Source organism: Rhinoderma darwinii, chromosome 8, assembly GCF_050947455.1.
Source record: "Rhinoderma darwinii isolate aRhiDar2 chromosome 8, aRhiDar2.hap1, whole genome shotgun sequence".
Taxonomy (NCBI): domain Eukaryota; kingdom Metazoa; phylum Chordata; class Amphibia; order Anura; family Rhinodermatidae; genus Rhinoderma; species Rhinoderma darwinii.
Genome location: NC_134694.1, coordinates 67,662,204 through 67,678,008, shown reverse-complemented (window position 1 = coordinate 67,678,008; position 15,805 = coordinate 67,662,204). Strand labels below are relative to the sequence as shown.

Here is a 15,805-nt window from a genome sequence, read left to right as displayed (position 1 = left end):
ATTGGGGAATTCTGAAAGCTGACCCCGATATCGGAAATCTGGTAGGGGATTCTCCACTTATTACATATAAAAGAGGGCGCAATGTAAAGGATCACTTGGTGCATAGCCACATGAGCATGCAGAATAAACCAAACACCTGGTTAGACAGGGGGTTTAATGGAAGTTACAGATGTGGCTCTTGTAAGGCATGCGACTCGATTTTATGTAGCAAGAATTTCAAAAGTACCAAGACTGGCAGGGTCTTTGATAATAGATCCTACATCAACTGCAAGACCAAAGGTGTTGTTTATCTGATTACGTGTGGCTGTATATTATAAGAGGAGATTTTGGTCTACACAAAGGAAGTCTAATAGACCATCTCCTATCCCTGACCACTTGTCTGAGCCTGAACATATGTCTTATTGGGCTATATGAGCCATATTTTAATACTTTATCATTAAAATCAATTTTAAATCGTTCTAATCAGGCAGTAAATTAACTAATCTAGTGAACGAAATATAATACAACCAGCATTCTAATTGAATTTATTATAAATGACATATTAACTTTATTAATGGAGTCATTACGGTCGCGGCAATACCATATTCGTGTACTTTTATTTTTTTACACTTTTACTAAATAAAACCCATTTTTTATGGAAAAAATTGTTTTATTTTTTTTACTGTAATTTTTATTAATAATCTTTATTTCACATTTATTATTTATTTCATTAGTCCCACAAGGGGACTTTACTATGCGATCTTCAGATCGCTGCTATAATGCTTTGGTATACTTCGTATACCAGAGCATTATTGCCTGTCAGTGTAAATCTGACAGGCAATCTATTAGGACGTGCCTCCGGTGCGGATTATCATTAGGGCGGTTCGAGCGGCCGCTCGGGGCCCAAGGCTCCCAGGGGGCCCATGACCGCCCGAACCCCCTCATGCCCAGTGGCGTCACTAGCACCGGAGGGAACTCCGATGCCAGGACCGCACCTGTCAGACGAGGGGAGCTTCCCTCCTACTTAGCAGCCGTGGTCTCTGCTGCTTTAGAAGCTCCCCCTCCAGCCCCCCTTCCGTGCTCTACACACCTCTCCTGCTGCTAACTGTCGGGACATGGGGGAGGGGAGACTGTCGGCGGGCTCTGTGTCGTGCAGTGAGCAGGAGAAGAGCTGCAGTGAAGCCTCACAAATCTCCTACATAAAAGGTAAGTGCATGTGTGTTTACAATGTGTTTAATGTGCATATTCATGTGTGTTTAATGTGCATATTCATGTGTGTTTACAAGGTGTTTAATGTGCATATTCATGTGTACTTTGTGTATAATGTGCATACTCGTGTGTACTTTGTGTATAATATGCATACTCGTGTGTACTTTGTGTATAATGTGCATACTCGTGTGTACTTTTTGTATAATGTGCATACTCGTGTGTACTTTGTGTATAATGTGCATACTCGTGTGTACTTTGTGTATAATGTGCATACTCATGTGTGTTTACAAGGTGTTTAATGTGCATATTCATGTGTACTTTGTGTATAATGTGCATACTCATGTGTACTTTGTGTATAATGTGCATACTCGTGTGTACTTTGTGTATAATGTGCATACTCGTGTGTACTTTGTGTATAATGTGCATACTCGTGTGTACTTTGTGCATACTCGTGTGTACTTTGTGTATAATGTGCATATTCATGTGTACTTTGTGTATAATGTGCATACTCGTGTGTACTTTGTGTATAATGTGCATATTCATGTGTACTTTGTATATAATGTGCATACTCGTGTGTACTTTGTGTATAATGTGCATATTCATGTGTACTTTGTGTATAATGTGCATACTCGTGTGTACTTTGTGTATAATATGCATACTCGTGTGTACTTTGTGTATAATGTGCATACTCGTGTGTACTTTTTGTATAATGTGCATACTCGTGTGTACTTTGTGTATAATGTGCATACTCGTGTGTACTTTGTGTATAATGTGCATACTCGTGTGTACTTTGTGTATAATGTGCATATTCATGTGTACTTTGTGTATAATGTGCATACTCGTGTGTACTTTGTGTATAATGTGCATACTCATGTGTGTTTACAAGGTGTTTAATGTGCATATTCATGTGTACTTTGTGTATAATGTGCATACTCATGTGTACTTTGTGTATAATGTGCATACTCGTGTGTACTTTGTGTATAATGTGCATACTCATGTGTACTTTGTGTATAATGTGCATACTCGTGTGTACTTTGTGCATACTCGTGTGTACTTTGTGTATAATGTGCATATTCATGTGTACTTTGTGTATAATGTGCATACTCGTGTGTACTTTGTGTATAATGTGCATATTCATGTGTACTTTGTATATAATGTGCATACTCGTGTGTACTTTGTGTATAATGTGCATACTCGTGTGTACTTTGTGTATAATGTGCATACTCGTGTGTACTTTGTGTATAATGTGCATACTAGTGTGTACTTTGTGTATAATGTGCATACTCATGTGTACTTTGTGTATAATGTGCATACTCGTGTGTACTTTGTGTATAATGTGCATACTTTGTATATAATGTGCATACTTTGTGTATAAAGTGCATACTTTGCGTCTAATGTGCATACTTTGTGTACTTTGTCTAATGTGCATACTTTGTGTATAATGTGCCTACTTTGTGCATAATGTGCCTACTTTGTGTACTTTGTGCATAATGTGCGTACTTTGTGCATAATGTCCGTACTTTGTGTATAATGTGCATACTTTGTGTACTTTGTGCATACTTTGTGTACTTTGTGCATAATGTGCGTACTTTGTGCATAATGTGCGTACTTTGTGTATAATGTGCGTACTTTGTGTATAATGTGCATACTTTGTGTACTTTGTGCATAATGTGCGTACTTTGTGCATAATGTGCGTACTTTGTGTATAATGTGCATACTTTGTGTACTTTGTGCATAATGTGCCTACTTTGTGCATAATGTGCGTACTTTGTGTATAATGTGCATACTTTGTGCATAATGTGCCTACTTTGTGCACAATGTGCGTACTTTGTGCATAATGTGTGTACTTTGTGTACTTTGTGTACTTTGTGTATAATGTGCGTACTTTGTGTATAATGTGCCTACTTTGTGCATAATGTGCCTACTTTGTGCATAATGTGCGTACTTTGTGTATAATGTGCATACTTTGTGTATAAGGTGCGTACTTTGTGTATAATGTGCGTACCTTGTGTATAATGTGCGTACTTTGTGTATAATGTGCCTACTTTGTGCATAATGTGCGTACTTTGTGTATAATGTGCGTACTTTGTGTATAAGGTGCGTACTTTGTGTACTTTGTGTATAATGTGCGTACCTTGTGCATAATGTGCGTACTTTGTGTATTTTGTGTGTCTGTGATAGAGATAGTGTATACATACATATGTATAGTGTGTGTATGTGTGTATATATATATATATATATATATATATATTTCAGCAGAAATTCCGCTACAGAAAAAAAGGACCATTTCCTGTGGTTTTTACTGCAGTAAGTGGTGCGTATTTTGCTTAGTTTTTCTCAATGTTGGGGATTGTGACATCTTCTCTGAAAAAACGCAGCAATTCAGTCACTTTCCGCAGCAGGAATTGACATGATGCGGCATGAGAAATATGCACCGCAGGACAAAATGTCTGGTCGGAAATTTTACGCAGCGTCTGGATGAGATTTGGTAAATCTCACACACTTTGCTGCTACCGTATTCTGCGTATTTTCCGAGCAGAAAATACGCAGCAATTCCGTTAAGTGTGGACAAGCCCTAATACAGTAGCAGCAGAGAAGATTAGATGTGAACAATTCTCATCCACATGCTGCGTAAATGATAAGTGGGGAAAAAAAGCTCAGAAATTGACCTGCGGTGCGTTTTTTTATTCCGCAGCATGTCAATTGTATTTGCGTAAACGCTGCTCATTTGTTTCGGGTTTTCCCCATTTAATTCAATGGGGAGGTAAAACCCACAACAGATAGCAGATGTTATGTAAAAACGCAATTTAGAAAAAAAAAAAATCTTATACTTGCCCAGAATTCTGTTTCTTCGTCCGGGCCGGCCTCCTGGGATGACGTTTCACCCCATGTGACCGCTGCAGCCAATCACAGGCTGCAGCAGTCATATGGGATAAAATGTCATCCCAGGGCTGCAGCAACGCTGTGTAGCACTATATACAAGGGGGGGGGAGCGCTGTGTGGCACTATATACAAGGGGGTGAGCGCTGTGTGGCACTATATACAAGGGGGGAGCGCTGTGTGGCACTATATACAAGGGGGGCAGCGCTGTGTGGCACTATATACAAGGGGGGGAGCGCTGTGTGGCACTATATACAAGGGGGGAGCGCTGTGTGGCACTATATACAAGGGGGGAGCGCTGTGTGGCATTATATACAAGGGGGGAGCGCTGTGTGGCACTATATACAAGGGGGAGCGCTGTGTGGCACTATATACAAGGGGGAGTGCTGTGTGGCTCTATCTATAGGGGGCTATGTGATGCTATCTATAGGGGGCTGTGTGACGCTCTCTACAGGGGTGTGTGTGTGTGGCGCTTTATCTACAGGGGTGTGTGTGGCTTTATCTACAGGGGGTGTGTGTGTGTGTGTGTGTCTTTATCTACAGGGGGGTGTGTGTGTGGCTTTCTCTACGGGGGGGGGGGGGTGTGTGTGTGTGGCTTTATCTACAGGGGGTGTGTGTGTGGCTTTATCTACAGGGGGGTGTGTGTGGCTTTATCTACAGGGGGGTGTGTGTGTGGCGCTGTCTACATGGGGTTGGCGCTGTGTCCCTGCACAGTGTGATACTGTCAGTATGTAGGGACACATCCCTGTGAAAGGGGAATCATAACACCCATTTGTTAATGCTTGTGCAAAAAGGTAGTGTTAGCAATAGTTACGGCGCGGCAGGGTGGCGGTGGAGAAGGGGGGCCCAAGTTTGGGTAACAGCCCAGGGCCCATGGTCTTCTTAATCCGCCACTGTCTGCGCCCCTCGGAAGAGATCACTGAAGTCCTTTGGGAGGATGATGTGTGTACGGTGTGTTTTATATACATTGTATGACTCATCAGTCCCCATCATGTGCGAGACGTCCCCATTCATTTGGAGACGATCGCCCAGTTTGAACATATTGTGACTATGAGGGTTGTGGCTCCTCTTTAAATAAATAAATAAAAAGACCTTTAATTGTTAAATTCGTTACTCTGTGTATCATACTCTATATGAAGTTCGTATGGCAAACAAGCTCTTTCTGAGAATGCGCTTGATGAATCCCATGCATTGGATTTGTTTGCGTGTCAAGCCTTAGTTGCATATCAGGAACATTATGGGCATGCGCGAGAGTAAGCGCTAGCGCATGTGGAGTAATTATTTGTAAACGCCGAGATGTACGGCATTACGAAACACGTGAAGGGATCTGAATATTGGTGAGTTCGATATAGATTATTTTAATGTTAAACACTTGCACCTTATAATTGGCACTTGACACTTTATGGAGTTGTGTACAGCATGGAGAGAATATTTGTAAAAATGTTTGTAAGTACTACAACGACTGTATATATATAAATTGCACTTGAATGATTTGTATCTGTTTATGCAACAATCAAACTACTGTTTTTGTAGCTTTAATATTTAATTGTGTAATTAGAAATTGTTGAAATCTGAATATATATGTATGTGCACTGCTCACTTGTTGTGTTGCTCGAGAAGGCCCCATTGAGTAGGGCTGAAACGTCGCATGTGGTGGTGAATAAATTGATCTAATTTTCACTAAAAAGGAAGTGCTGCCTCGTATTTTTTGGAATATAATAATGAAACTAGAAATTTCAATCTTTTACAACTCATAATTTGTTCGTTTCTTTTCATCCAAATTGGTCAAAACTGCCCAGTAGCCTTATAGGAATTGACCAAAATAAAATGTATTTATTTTTTTTGGTTTTTTTTTTCTTACAGAAAAGCACCACTTTGGTCTATGGGCTGTGTCTGGACAATTTTTTTTAATTGAGAGCAAGTTTACAAGAAGAATACAAGTTAAAGAGGGGTTTTCACCACTTTGACCAATGTGTACACTCATGGATGGAGGAAATGTTCACTTGACCTTGATTAATTTTCAGCCTTTTAAACTATTTCCAATCTTCTGCCATTTACCATTTTCTTCCCTTTATATAGAAGATATTCTTATATTGTCATCTGTCATTATGAAGGTGTTTTCATTGATGTACTTAATATGACTGAATATATTAACTTTACGATTAATATTAACTATAAATCACTAATTGGCTTTATCATTGGTTCTGATATATCCCTTCTCAAGCTTTTCAAGCTTCTTGGGAGACAACTATGAGACAAATGTCTTGGGATCCAAGTTTTACTTAACATATTTTATCACAGGTTAAGACTTAAAGTGTAGCTAAACGTTTAACAAACTTCTGACACGTCATAGTGACATATCAGAAGTTTGGATTGGTGGGGGTCCGAGCACTGAGACCCCCCACCAATCGCTAGAACGAAGCAGCTGAAGCGTTTGTGTGAGCGCTCAGTCGCTTCGTGTCTGTTCGTTTTTTTCCGGAAATAAATGTATCGGAGGACGGACTCAATAGAAAGTCTATGAACCAGTCCTACGATACATCGGCTTTCCGGAAAAAGCAGAACAGAAACGAAGCAGCTGAGCGCTCACACGAGCGCTTCAGCTGCTTTGTTCTAGCGATTGGTGTGGGTCTCAGCGCTCGGACCCCCACTAATCCAAACTTCTGACATGTCACTATAACATGTCAAAAGTTTGTCAAACATTTAGCTACACATTATAAAATAATAATAGTTAATCATTTATTCATGTACTTCCAAATTTTTCTACTGTGACTGTTCACATTGGTGCTTGGAGCACCATAATAGAGAATTATAGGAGAGGGTGGGTGAAACACACAGCACAGAAGTAAGTGGATTCCGTGGGGACATAGAAAGTGTGAAAAAGTTCTAGTGGTCACTAGAACATTAGACCGACCTTGGTTAGTGGAAAACCTCCTTTTAAAGCCCAAGATCTACATAAATATTTTTAGCTTAGAGATGATATTTTACCTGGTAATAGGCAGCATATATTATAAATCATAAATATATATTTCCATGAACCCATTCAAATAATACGAACGCCATTGGCTTTGAGGAGACAACAACAATTTATAAAAAAAATAATTTAATATTAACGATTTTCTATTATTAAAATAATATAAATAAGTACAAAAATAAAGAGTTTGTATCATACAATTTCTGCAACATTTCTTAAATACATTCACTACTGTCATTCGTCATCTATTGTAAACCCATCGTTAACATAGGATACTGATGTATTATCTTCCAAGTTGGTGCTTTGCCTCACGTCTGGCTTGTTATAAGACCCATTTATCCTTTGTGTGATTTCTTCCTGGGGTTCTGAAAAGCCCCCATTGACAAGACCCTTCTTCTGCTTCTGCTGCACTTGGTCTAATATTTGTAAAACCTGAAATATTTAATGTTTTGAGTTAGCAAAATCATTTTCTATCCTCAAACAATACCTTTAATTGAGCTTTATTTGTCTATTGCTAGTAGAAATGTTTGGCATATGATGTATCTTTTGCATTCGTCTACTTAACTACCCCGCAGTTATGCAATGGTTTAACTGAGGTCAAAAATGCGAAAAATAAAATATCAGTATAACTGCATTACCTGTGACTTGGGAACAATCCCAACTCTAAAGAACGCGACGTTACCAGTTTCTATTTTCGTGCAGTCTACCACAGTAGAAGCAATATTTTCAGGGGAAGCCCCATCACACAGTACGCCATCAACCTGAAATTATGAATGCTTTTACCTAATGGTTTTATACTTAGAATTATTGCAGTACTTGTAAATGGATTGTCCTTTTTACCTTATCTCCTAATTTTGCATAGACTTGATTGTGATGAGTAGTATCCGCTTCCCCAGAAGGATTAGCTGATGTGACTGCAATAGGGCCAACCTACAGAATGAATAAAGTTAAATTTTTAATTGTTTTGGTTTTCAGTATATGATATTTGTGCCAAAAAAATGTTTGTATGAATTTTACTCTTTTATAATCTGTGTGCAGAAATACAGTATTAGCATACACTTGAAAATAAATTTAGAGGCAATTGGACATTTCTCTTACCATATCAATTAAGTGAGTTGTCACTGAACAGTCTGGAATCCGTATAGCAATGCTCTGAGGTGTTCCAATATATTTTGCAGAGTCATGTGCACCTAATACATCCAACCATGGACCTATAAAGTAGAATATATTCATTACGATTAAGGCAAATTTTGGTATGAACTTTAGGCAAGACTATTGTAAATCACAGAGAAATGTCACAAAAATAAGGTACATAATGAAAAAGATCTTGCCTAAGGAAAAGTCTTATAAAGATCTTGAAGAGATGACTAATTTTCCATTGTAGATGACATGATCTTGGTCAACACCATGGTAGGTACTCACTCACCTCTTGGGATCACAAGACTGATGGACGAGGGCCAAGCGGCTTCCATGAAGTCCCATAGCAAAGGACTAAGCAAATGTTTGGCAGGTTTTAATTGTTCTAGGGTTGAAATCCACAAAGACATTGGACGATCTTGAGCTTGACGTTTGGTCCTGCAAAAAAAAATTTAAAATCTGAATTGTTGTTTTCAGTTTACAGTATATTGAAATAACCTTCCCTCAAATTAATTTACTGATAAAAAAAATCTTAGAAATTCTTTTATTTCTATCGTTAGCTCAATATAAACCTTTGTTTTTATATTGGAAGATAAATTAATATAAAATCATCTGTGCTCATTATTATCCTGTATATGAGATGCTTTGAATCTTATACTCCTGCCTTATTGTTAAGGGAACACTCTGGGCAAAAATGATACACTGAGTTATATCTAGTGCAGGCCTCTCCCTTTGATCCCTGCAAGGTATACCGTCCCTCAGGTAATACACATTGTATATGTTTTGCTTAGAGTGTTTCTTTAACTACAAGAACAATATTTTCAGAAAACCCATCCTACACTCTGTTGTATCTGAACATACTTGTATGCCCTCTCCACTGCTTCAGGCTGATTGCAAGCTGCCACCAGGACGTACACAGTGTCCGTAGGTATGCCACATATTCCTCCATTTTTCATAATTTCTGAAAAAGCAAGAATAATAAATTAGAATTATGTTCAATTTTCACTATACATATATTTCAATCCATGCATTTTTTAAAGATTTTTCTATAGTCATAGCTTTGTATTTATATACTGTAGATGTTTGATCCCCAAATTTTTTTAAACACCTTAAATTATTTTGCAATTTTATTAATTTCCACTCTGATCTTACCTGCAATTTTTTGTACTGAGCTGGTCCTTGTAGAAATTAGATGAGGGCATTTGGATCTGTCATTCGTAAAACCACTAATTTTGATAAAGGGGCTGCCAACTGGTAACAGGGGAGCCTCAAAAGTGGTGTTATGTAGAGTTGAAAGAAATAGGTAGAAGCCAGCAAGGCCGAATATAATTGTTACAGCGATATCATAGCCCCAAGGAAGCACATTAATTGCATCAAGAAGAAAGCTGATTAAAATAAGTTGGAACGTGAAAGTGTATACAAACCAGGCTTTGGTTAGGAAAAGTGTACTGAAAACAATAAAACTATTAAAGAGAATGAAACATAGAATTCCTACGGCAGTGTTGAAACCTCTGCTTGTGCTGTAGATACCACTATAACGGGAAATTCCCCATATAACCCACATTATTCCATACAGAATGAAGGCACTGCTTTCAAGTGTCTTGCCACGGGAAAAGGCTACTGAACCACAGATGAGATTATAAAGTCCTCCAGCAACAACAACCCATGGCAAGACAACTGTGACCAAGGGTTCCCCTGGATCCCCTGGCATTGTCATGGCAAAGGCAGCCAAAACGCTGCATGCATGGGCAAGGATTTCTGCATCACCATACTTGGAATTACCGAGGTAGGGTTCATTCATATCTTTATCCTGACGGAGCTTGAAAGTGTTATTGTTGATGAACAATTTCCTAATAGTGCCCTCACCTGTTGGGATAGTTTTAGATGACTTTGCATTGTATAGAGTGATTAACACTATAATGGCTGAAACAATGTATATTGCAATGTTAACTCCCTGGGGTCCTCCATGAAAAAACCCATTTGGGTTGCAAGCTAATGCAATACAGTAGGCAACATAGAACAACAAGTATACTGATTGTATAAGACTGTGAATACTTGTAAAGAGAGTGAGAACAATAAATAGTATAGCGAAAACCACCAAAAATGGAAGGGGGTAATTTAACTGATTAGTGTTCAAGAACTGATACAGTAGGGAGTAGCCTTCTGCGTATCTCAAAATGGAGAAAAATGCAAAATGTGTGGCCTCTAGCGTGTGATAATTACGATATGATAGGATGCAGATACCTGTCTGGTAGACAGCAGCTGTCCACAGCCATGCTACTTGGCCAACAAAAAGACTACTAGTTATTCCTAGAAGTCTACAGCCAAACACACTAGAGGCCACCATGTTAAGGATGAAACAAGTAGCTATAAACACCACCTTATTAGATGCTCCTTGTTCATTGTCTTTGTCGGTTATGTCTGTACCTGGTAATAAAATGTGCTCCTTGCCGATACTATGGAGAGTCCGACCACCAATAAAGTATATTCCAAGTAACACAACAATAAGATAATTACATGCAACTGCCGAGGTGCCAACTCTGCTATCATAGAATATAACTATTTCATGAATACTGGAAAGAGAAAGTGTGACAGAAATCAGAGCAAGGACAATTTCCTTTTGAAGGATCCCCACCATACCAATAATGAACAGCCCCAAAACAAATGCGACTAAGCCAGGAACTATTGCATTTCTCATTTCAGAGATACTGATGACATTGTTTCCTCTCAGTATCAAGTTGACTCCATATCCACACCACAGAGCTGAGACCGTCCAGTACAATGACACCCACAAGGTAACATTTCCTCGAACTTTCCGGATTCCTATAATACAAATGACGGTGAAGAATATAGAATAAATATTATATTGCAATTAAATTTTTTATTTAAATCAGTTACATTGTAAAGGGATTTTCATCCTTATTAATAATTAATCTTCATTGTGCTCCCAATGTCTAAAATATTAAAATGTAATATATTTACTGTTTAAATTCCACATGGGGCGGTCCTCCACATCATGTTTACAACGGCAGCCTGATCATGTGTCGTACATCATTGGCTGCCCCATCACATGTCCCTGTACAACACATCATCAGGCTGCCATGGTAAACAAGAACTACTGGGGGTGCGTGCACAGCGCAGGAACATTGTGGAATTAAAATGGTTAGCATATTACATGCTGTCTTTTTTTTTTACATTTAAGGCACAATGAGCATTATTCTCAGGGGTCAGCGAACCTTTTTGAGTCTAATTTGCACAAATTGCTGTCTATTCATGTTATACAACTATTGAGTGATACAACTATTATTCTTTATTAAAATGACTCATTTTAGTGCATGTTTCTCATGTAGAATATTTGATATATTTGTGCTTACTAATTATTAAACAATTTCACCACACAATAAGGTTTTATAAAATGTGTGACATCCTCTTACCCATATATTTCTATAATTCTCATTTATTTCATTGGAGAGTGATGCATACTTACAAACATTTAAATCCCATTTTAATCCCCACCCTATTCCACCCTGGAATACCCTTAAAGACCAGAAATGTCCCTTTTTTTTTATAAACTCCACCCCTTTTGTGGTCAGGACTGTTGGAAAGTATGGTGATGGCGCATATAAAGCCATGAAACCGGGCACCGGGATCTGCTCATTGTAGGGATTAAGGGGGTTTAGACGGTGAGATCCCAGCTAATCTCATTGACATATCTGATTTCTCAAGTAATTAAAGAGGACCTGTCATCTGCCCAAAAAACTATAGCTGACATCTCAGTTAGATTGCATGCGCCACACAGATTCTGATGCTTTTTATTTCACTCTTCTAGCCCCCACCGTTCATGAGATATCGGGGCCGTTTTGGTGTCCGATATGTAAATGAGGCCTTTGACTGTCAAGTGGGCGGTTACCCCTTATCAAGAGACAGGTGTTACCCGCCCACTTGAAAGTCAAAGGCCTTATTTGCATATCGGACACCAAAACGGCCCCGATATCTCAGCAACTTTGGGGGCTAGAAGAAAAAAGGCGCTTGCAATTCTTTTAAGCCCATAATACTCAGGTATCTTGTATAGGATTGCCAAATGATCACTTTAGAAGTCTGGTGATATTATGATTTTGCTAAGAAAGTCTGTTATATTATTTTGCCTGTTCTGAATTGATTTACAATTGAATTGATCAGTCATATTTAGTACTAATGTTTCCTTCTTTCCCCTCTTTTACTTAAGCTGTGTTTATGTGGTACTACTATCTTCAGTCAGAGTCAGGGGCGTAACTAGGAAAGACTGGGCCCCATAGCAAACTTTTGACTGGGGCCCCCCTCCCCTGGGTGTCACACAACCCCCCCTTGTAGATAGTGCCTTTTTTACAGCCCCCCCTATAGATAACGCCATACAGCCCCCCTGTAGATAACGCCATACAGCCCCCCCTGTAGATAACGCCATACAGCCCCCCTGTAGATAACACCATACAGACCCCCTGTAGATAATGCCATACAGCCCCCCTGTAGATAACGCCATACAGCCCCCCTGTAGATAATGCCATACAGCCCCCTGTAGATATAGCGCCATACAGCCCCCCCTGTAGATAGCGCCATACAGCCCCCCTGTAGATAACGCCATACAGCCCCCCCTGTAGATAATGCTATACAGCCCCCCCTGTAGATAACGCCATATAGCCCCCCTGTAGATAACACCATACAGACCCCCTGTAGATAATGCCATACAGCCCCCCTGTAGATAACGCCATACAGCCGCCCTGTAGATAACGCCATACAGCCCCCCTGTAGATAAAGCGCCATACAGCCCCCCTGTAGATAGCGCCATACAGCCCCCCTGTAGATAACGCCATACAGCCCCCCTGTAGATAGAGCCATACAGCTCCCCTGTAGATAACGCCATACAGCCCCCCCTGTAGATAACTCCATACAGCCCCCTTTGTAGATATCTACAGAGGGGGCTGTATGCCGTTATCTACAGGGGGGACTGTATGGCGTTATCTACAGGGGGGAGTGTATGGCGTTATCTACAGGGGGGACTGTATGGCGTTATCTACAGGGGGGACTGTATGGCGTTATCTACAGGGGGGACTGTATGGCGTTATCTACTGAGGGGGCTGTATGGCGCTAACGCCATACAGGCCCCACTGTAGAGAACGCCATACAGCCCCCACTGTAGAGAACGCCATAAAGCCCCCCCTGTAGGGACCGCCATACAGCCCCCCCTGTAGGGAACTGCATACAGCCCCCCCCTGTAGGGAACGCCATACAGCCCCCCATGTAGGGAACACCATAAAGCCCCCCCCTGTAGGTAACGCCATACAGCGTCCCCAACCCCCCCAAAAAATGCGACCTACAGTGTGTCCTACAAAGGCATGTATCCCCTCTCCACAGGAGAGGGGATACATGTGTGATCGCTGGCAGCGATAGGGAGAACGGGGGACCGAAAGTCCCCTAAAGTTCTCCATGACTAACCTCTGACTTCCGGAGTCTGCGCAGCTCAATAAAAATTAAAGGAACGCTGGTCACGCATGCGCATAAGCGCGACCGGCGCTCCATTCATTTCTACGGAGCTTCCGACACAGACCCCGGAAGTCCGAGGTTTGTGATGGAGAACTTCAGGGGACTTTCAGTCCCCCGTTCTCCCTATCAATGCCAGCGATCACCCATGTATCCCCTATCCTGTGGATAGGGGATACATGTCTTTTGTTTAATGGCAGAGCGGGGAGATACCTCCCTGCTCTGCCGTAGTGTTCAGTGGCGTCCCGCTGTAGCAGCCGTAGCGGCTGCTAGCGGAGCCTCCGGCCATGGTGGGGGCCCGTACCGGCGGGCGACACGGGCCCCGTCATGCCGCGGGCCCCGTAGCAGGCTATTACGCCACTGGTCAGTGTTGTAACTTGCATGTCCACTAGTCTATTAAAAGGCAATACAACTTAAAAGTAAAAAGCTTATAAATGCAAATCTCCTAGAATGAGTTTTTCATATCATGCACAAAAAATCTTCTATATCATAGAAGAATTTAACTGTTTGCATTCTGCCAAAATAGCTACTTACAGACATTAAACTGCACAGCAAATATAGATAAGAGTATACATTGTGGGTCCCTTTAAAAGTTAAGTGTTTATGGAATCAATATAATACCCATTAACTATTGAACTTTAAGTAAACAGTTAAACTAATATAACCTGTGAATAAATCCATACCTGCATATGCTAAAACAGCTGCCAATATAAGGAGGAGGATGCCCAGGGCAGAAGGGGGTATAAGAGAAGAAGATGCCCCAATGCTGTAATATTGTATTGATAGAAGCAAACTCCCTAAAACAGAAGAATAAAGCATTGCTTAATTATGGAAAGAGTATCAATGGGGATATAAGCTGGAAGAGAAGAGGTTAAATGTCCCCTACCTGCACTAATAGCCAGGACACCGATGCTGAGATACAGCGACTCTCCTCTGTCCTTAGATTCAGTCATTGCTGCTGAAGTGCTCAGACTTTAGTTAGACTCATAAAGAACCTGATCTCTCCTGAGAGTCTTTATACTGCATGATGTCACCCTTCCCACCCACAAACTCAGCAGTCCAGGTCACACACTTTCGTTAGTTCCTCTTCTAGTCAGACGACTCTCCCTACTATTTCCTACGTCTACAAGGAAAAGATACAGGTTTATCCAGCCCCAGTACTTTTCTTGCACTGGCTCTGAGCACAGTCATGAGCAATAAGAGCAGTTCACCTATTAAAATAGCTTATTTCCTGCGACAACTATAATTAGGGATAACGTGTCATTTTATATATCCAGCTGCACACCTTTTCCTGGACGAAACTAGTCCAGATCTACCAATAATAATAATAATAATAAGCGCCTCCCTGATGAATACAGGAGTCTCATGACTATGAGTCCGCTGTAGTCTGTGTTAGATGCTATTAGCCAAATGGCACAATATTATGATAATAGATCCGCTTTAATAAAAAAGGTTTTGTTCACGTCTGCACTAAGTAAAACTAAAATGACGTAGCCGTTGCCTCACGGATACTAACTTAGCATGATGCGCTATTTCTTCCACCTTTTTTCACCGGATATACGACGGAGGACCCTAACCGAGCATCCAACGCTGATGTGAACAGAGCCTTAGGGTATGTTCACATGCCATGTTTTCAGACGTAATTCGAGCGTTTTACGCCTCGAATTACGCCTGAAAAAACGGCTCCATTACGCCTAAAAACATCTGCCCATTACTCTGCTCACCCGAGGTGTAATTTTACGCGTCACTGTCAAAATACGGCGCGTAAAAAGACGCCCACTAAAAAGAAGTGCATGTCACTTCTTGGGACGTTTTTGGAGGCGTTTTTTATTGACTCAATTGAAAAACAGCTCCAATAACGGCCGTAAAATATGCTGTGAAAAACGTGAGTTGCTACAAAAATGTCTGAAAATCAGGAGCTGTTTTCGCCTGAACATACCCTAAGAGTTCCCCCATAAAAGTAACTCCCAAAGAATGACAGTCACACAGCAGTGAAAGCAACAATATCCTCGTAAAAAACAAAAACAAAGTTCCCATGGCAGTTCCAGACAGAATGGCCCTATGACATGTGTCATATGTGGTGCCTAGAGATCACTACCACCTTCCAGCACTGAT

At 40.6% G+C, this 15,805-nt stretch overlaps 1 protein-coding gene across 1 annotated transcript; it reads right to left on the bottom strand.

The window, feature by feature from the left end:
• Positions 1-7,273: 7,273 nt before the first annotated feature.
• Positions 7,274-14,643, bottom strand: LOC142659985 (uncharacterized). The gene is made up of 9 exons (XM_075836632.1): positions 14,577-14,643; positions 14,374-14,487; positions 9,329-10,999; positions 9,038-9,137; positions 8,466-8,614; positions 8,138-8,250; positions 7,880-7,969; positions 7,678-7,800; positions 7,274-7,471 (listed from the first exon to the last, which is right to left on the bottom strand). The coding sequence occupies exons 1-9, from the start codon at positions 14,641-14,643 to the stop codon at positions 7,274-7,276; spliced, it is 2,625 nt and encodes an 874-aa protein (XP_075692747.1).
• Between the last annotated feature and the right edge of the window lie 1,162 nt (positions 14,644-15,805).

What these genes read in the sequence shown, in the direction of transcription:
- LOC142659985 (XM_075836632.1), bottom strand. Translation starts at nt 14,643, where the DNA reads ATGACTGAATCTAAGGACAGAGGAGAGTCGCTGTATCTCAGCATCGGT. An exon ending in CAACTCACTTAATTGATATG is followed by an intron (nt 7,970 to 8,137) that starts GTAAGAGAAATG and finishes TTCATTCTGTAG; the next exon opens with GTTGGCCCTATTGCAGTCAC. An exon ending in GGATTGTTCCCAAGTCACAG is followed by an intron (nt 7,472 to 7,677) that starts GTAATGCAGTTA and finishes TAAATATTTCAG; the next exon opens with GTTTTACAAATATTAGACCA.